Raw genomic sequence first — 5,637 nt, forward strand, 5'->3', positions numbered from 1 at the left:
AACCAATGCATTTCTCTGTAGAAACAAGTATTTGTCGGCAAAAGAGGGGGGGAACGTTTCACTCTGCATACATGTTCGTGAGACAATTACAACTGATATGTGATATGTTTGTCAATACAGTTTGAGTAAGTAATCAAATCGCTGTGCTTCGAGTCCCAAAAACGATGTTGAGGAATCATCATCACCTGCAGGTCTTCAGGAGAGACACAGCTAATAAAGAAAGTATTCCCTGGTTGGATACCTGTTCATAACCCACTGGTCATAATGCACCACATCGATTATCCTCATTGGAAGATGCTATCAAACCACCTTCTATGAAGCAGAGCCGTAATGACAGGCTTTTACCTGGTAATTGCTATAATCTCACTGCCTAGTATGTGGATGTAATGATAGGGCCCAGAGCACTGTGTATTTACACAGAGATGTGTGATGCCATCTCTACTGCTCCAGTTAAAGGTTGCTATTATGCACAGATCTAGGATCAACCTACCCTCCTTGGATCCAAACCTTATTGGGAGTGAAAACCTAAATCTGACCTAGGATCAATTTCTAAGGGGCAACTTGGACCTGCTCTGTCGTGCTCCAGCATGATCATAGCAGCAGGTCTGCGGGTGCATGACGCACATTTTTGGAATCTGATTAATTGGGGGTTGGTGCCGTGGTAACATTTTGCCTTGTACTATACAGTCGCCCAGTACATTCTTCAAATGAATTATAACTCTGTCAGAGAAGGGCCCCCTCATTTCAGTGTCATCATCCCATCTACGTATACCTTTATGATATTTCACATATGTTGTGGTCTGAATAACAAGAATATTAAGAGGATCAGCATTGCAGTTTGTTAGACAAAGTGGTTGTGGTTACGGATTTTAAACCATGAATGAATGAACAGCGAGGAGAAAATACACACCAAGATGCACTTAAGAGGATTCTGTATTGTGCAATGCATTTGGATCCTGTTTGCATACACAGCATTTGAAAGTAGGCCTACTAAAATACATGGTTTAAGTCTATAGGTCATCACATGCTGAGTACCAATCTGTAAGCACACATACTGCCCCAAAGCCTCATCACCTAACTGTATGATGAGTTACAGTATGTTGACATTGTGTCAGCTATGATTTGTGACTGACATTTCGTCAGGATTCTACAGTACCAGTGTAAAATCAGTTTCTAATTTACAGTACATGCTAGCTGTGGCTAACCCTGAGGTCTGAAAGAGAGCATAATACATCACTAAACATTTGTTATTTCATGTCTAGAAGATGAAAAACCTTACTACTGGCTTCTCGTTAACGCCATAGTACAAGCGGGAACTATCTCCATAAATCACGTAAGGGCACTCTGGTGTATAAAGGTGCTGGGACATACTACAGTATATACATGCTTTATGAATATGTGGAGGAGCTCATAACAAGAGAAGAGAAGACAGATGGTGGGGAGGGTAGATGATGTTCCAGGTCTGTACATGTATAAGATCATACTGTAGGATCTTATACAAGTCACGAGATGTAATGTTTTTAAAAGGAACATAACAAGTCCATGTGAGACACTCCACAATATTGTGTGTCCCGCAATTAACGAAATATGGTAGCCTACTGTTGAATATTGGTCATTTATCAATATCAGTTGATGAGAATTTAGAATGGAACAAAATAATTTAGTATCTATGGCTTTTCTAAGCTCCTTTTAGCTTGTTCCCATGAACAGTGTGACTAAAAGTCTCAAACTGTTGGTTTTTTGTTAAATGATTTGACATACTAGACCACAGGTGTCAAACTCATTCCACGGAGGGCTTAATCTCTGCAGGTTTTTGCTCCTCCCTTGGACTTGATTGAATTAAGGTCACTGATTAGTAAGAAACTCTCCTCACCTGGTTGTCTAGGTCTTAATTAAAAGGAAAAACCAGCAGACACTATGCCCTCCTAGGATTTGACACCCCTGTTCTAGACATTTAAGTCAAGTCAAGCTGCTTACTGGGTTTGAGCCATTCAGATCTTGCCCTCTAGTGGTCAATCTGTAGTTAGGTACATTCTGGATGTTCTCTATTGTAGATGCACTGTAGAGGCACAAGCAACATGTTTAAATATTAGCTTTTCCATTTATTGTAACAAAGTTGTCGAGTGGATTGCACCAGCAAATGATGCACAATAGTAACAATACTATTCAATAGAATAACCCCAACTCTGTACTTTAATACTCTCATAACACATTGTATAAGTCCATCTATGAACTCAAACATGAGATGTGCATACTACATAATATATATTAGTAACGATCTACCTAATTACAAGGCATTGAATGTGGCTGGCTATTCTCCTCGATAAATAACAATGTTCTTGTCAGTCTCGTGAATCTTGACCTCGTAGAGAAGATTGGCTGGTAGCTGCTTGACCATGTTGTCCCAGATATATACAGCCACGTTTTCGGTTGTGCTGCACAGCAGACAAAACAGTTAAAACCATGGAAACTCTGAATCACGTGCTCCGAACTGAAAATCCACCCGTTACCCATAAACATAAGGCTACAGTCCAGTAGGGAGGGGCACACACCTGACAACATTGGCAAAGTATGGGACGTCCTTATCCAGATTTTTATGGTCCAACGGAATCATGATGACTTCCTGTATCAGGATTATACATGAGTTTGTAAATAACACAGTAATAAATTAATGCATTATTTTCCTTATTCCCTATAATGTGCTTTACATGTGAAATGAATGAATTAAGAAATTAATAGTCTAGCAGCCTACGCTGTCAAAGCATAGCCTTAGCTGTAAATCAAAAAGTCAAATCCAGGCCTGGAAGAAAGGGAGGGTCTCACCTCGATGTGCTGCTTCAGATCTGTAAGGTTCATCACCATGCCTGTGTGACGATCGATCTGGGGATGGACAAAGAGAAGCTCTGTGACTGTGTGTCCAACATCCATTACCCAGGAGGCAGACTGCTTTCATATCATGAGAGTGTCATGTGATTTACTGGTGTGTTTCAAACAGTAGCAACCATGGCAATAATGTTTGGTAAGTGGTGTCATTATGGATATTGGAGTACGGAGAGTCTCAGGTGGGACTTACCTTTCCCCGTACTGTCACCTCTACTACAAAAAGAAAAGACAACAGAGCCTTAGATAAACATTGGGTTGGACCCGGTTTGAAGTTATGGAACTGGCTAGCTATGTAACCTATTGGCCAACTGTGAATCAGACAATAACTGACAACAGAATTGGTTTGGATGAGACCTTGGAGAATGACTGACCTTTGTAGTTGTGTCCATGGCCATTGGGATTGTTACACTTCCCAAATATCCTCTTGTTTACCTCATCACTCAATGTCGGGCTGGAGAGACAACAATACAATACATGAGGTTTCAATTAAACAAAAATAGATAATAAAAACGTTTAAACATTTTAAGAAGTTGATGGCTTAGCTGTCTCTACAATAGAACTACAGATCCCATGAGCTTCCGAGATTGACGCAACACGTTTTACTTCATTCCAGTTTCGTTTAGTGGCGTTAAAACTCTTCCTTCTATCAAATAAAACGGCTCACTGGAAACAAAATAATAACAGAATGCTTTCCATCTTGCACTCGTCTCGCAACCCTGCATTAAGCTGCCTATTGCGTCGTCCTATTCAACAACAACAAAAAAGATAGAAAAGGATTGCACTGGTACCTGTGCAATCGGTGGCACGCGCTAAAATTCTGGACTCGTGTGATGTATCCAATGCGCTCTGCTACTTCGTTTCTTGTATCGGCTTGTGCCATCGCAATAACAGATTGACAGAAGGAAACAATGTAACTAATAATCGTCTCAGATGCCGTTAAATAGGTTATGCTGCGAATGTGGAGAATTGAGTCCACGCCCCTAGTATTGTCTTACGTCACTCAAAGCGCAGCGACAATAGAGTCCCACAGTATGAGTCATAATACCCATAAAACCTAGCAGTCAAACAGGGAAATGGTTCCAATTGTTTTTCCACCATACATTTTCCCATAGGTGTTTAAAAAAACAAACAACTAATGGCTATGTTTCGTGTAGGCTTATCCTGGCGTGATGTTTTGATAACCGTGTAAATCTCTCTAGGACAAGGTGACATTTGTCAATATATTCGCCTGTATTTACCGCAAAAAATCAAATGCTAATTAACTGCTAATGTGGCTATCATAAAGAACTACAAATACCATGGTGATCTGGACGAGACTGCTGAATAGAGGCAAAGGTAAGAATCTCTGGATTAACTATGTAATGTTAGCTAAAATTGACACAATACCAGTGGAGGCTGTTGTGGGGAGGATGGCTCATAATAATGGCTGCAACAGAGCAAATGTAATGGTATCAAACCATGTATTTGATACCATTCCACCAATTCCGCTCCAGCCATTGAGCCTGTCCTCCCCAATTAAGGTGCCACCAACCTCCTGTGCACAATACCTGTTAGCAAAGGTGTCAGCTAGAGATGACGTGCAGGGATTTGTAGTCTTGCATGATGTCTATTTTGATACCAACCGACTATATTGATCAAAGTCACCATGTCCGAGAGAGATTTACATGGTTATCAAAACGTCACGCCAGCGTAAGCCTACACAAAACACAGCCCCTATTAAGTGTTTCAAAAAATTCCCTATGTGGAAAAACCATTGGAACTACTTCCCTGTTTGACCGCTAGGTTTTATGGGTATTATGACACCTCCACTGTGGGGCTCTATACCAACTAGTATTTTGCGTGCAGCACAAACAATGACATCACTTTTGTATGATAATGACAAAACCTTCAAAATAAAAGCCCACCTTTCAAAACATTGCAATGTTGATAACGCACAACACCCAAAGTCCCCCTCGACTCACACGGCGCAAGACATTGTAATTAACTTGTCCAACAGGTCTATATCTGACACATGCTCATCTGCCTTAGGTAAGGGACTGTCATTTGTTCCAAAGGCAAAGACCAATGACTTTGATACCGTTATAGACTTCCAAAAGTTTTTCTGCAGCTTGAGATTGACTGAATTATTTGGCAATGGGGTTGCTCCTTTTGCACCTGCCAATGTAAATCCATTGAATGAGACAAGTAACCAGACAGGACATAGTGCTAATGCTCTTTCCATTGATAACCTGATTGACAATGAACTTGACTCTCGCTCTGCGGACATGATAAGGGAAAATACATATTTTAAGAGAAAAAGCACATTTATACCTCCCTAAAGAAATCCTCTCTTGAAAAATACTGCCACCTAGATGAGAAAGATGTACATAATCTCCTGGCTAAGAAACGATAATACAAGGTATTCCACAATATGTCCAAAGCAGAGAAAGAATCCCTTATGGAACTCAAGAATGACTCCACTATCATTATAAAACCTGCCAATGAAGGAGGTGCAATAGTTATGTAAAATGCTGCAGACTATGAAAATGACATTCTCAGGGATCCTACTAATCAATTCAAGTCTCTGATCCACGATAAACTGTCTTAAGTTTTTAAATGAAGAGGAAATTACAAAGACAGAATACGAATATATGAAAGTTGACTGCCCACTCTCCAAAAAATTCAAAAGATGCCAGCTATACCAGACAGGCCCATTGTGAGTAGTAACGGATCACTGACAGAGAACATTTCTACCTTTGTAGACTTTGAGAAGCC

At 40.3% G+C, this 5,637-nt stretch overlaps 1 protein-coding gene across 1 annotated transcript; it reads right to left on the minus strand.

Annotated features, from left to right (window-relative positions):
- Positions 1–2,079: 2,079 nt before the first annotated feature.
- pts (6-pyruvoyltetrahydropterin synthase) lies at positions 2,080–3,886 on the minus strand. Its single transcript, XM_041859391.2, has 6 exons — positions 3,672–3,886; positions 3,255–3,334; positions 3,074–3,096; positions 2,824–2,880; positions 2,553–2,623; positions 2,080–2,435 (listed from the first exon to the last, which is right to left on the minus strand). Exons 1-6 carry the CDS (start codon positions 3,761–3,763, stop codon positions 2,312–2,314), a joined length of 447 nt encoding a protein of 148 aa, XP_041715325.2. The 5' UTR covers positions 3,764–3,886; the 3' UTR covers positions 2,080–2,311.
- Positions 3,887–5,637: the final 1,751 nt, after the last annotated feature.

This window comes from Coregonus clupeaformis, chromosome 31 (genome assembly GCF_020615455.1).
Source record: "Coregonus clupeaformis isolate EN_2021a chromosome 31, ASM2061545v1, whole genome shotgun sequence".
Lineage (NCBI taxonomy): Eukaryota > Metazoa > Chordata > Actinopteri > Salmoniformes > Salmonidae > Coregonus > Coregonus clupeaformis.

What these genes read in the sequence shown, in the direction of transcription:
- pts (XM_041859391.2), bottom strand. Translation starts at nt 3,763, where the DNA reads ATGGCACAAGCCGATACAAGAAACGAAGTAGCAGAGCGCATTGGATAC. An exon ending in AGGTGACAGTACGGGGAAAG is followed by an intron (nt 2,881 to 3,073) that starts GTAAGTCCCACC and finishes GTCCATCCCCAG; the next exon opens with ATCGATCGTCACACAGGCAT. An exon ending in TACTTTGCCAATGTTGTCAG is followed by an intron (nt 2,436 to 2,552) that starts GTGTGTGCCCCT and finishes TCTGCTGTGCAG; the next exon opens with CACAACCGAAAACGTGGCTG.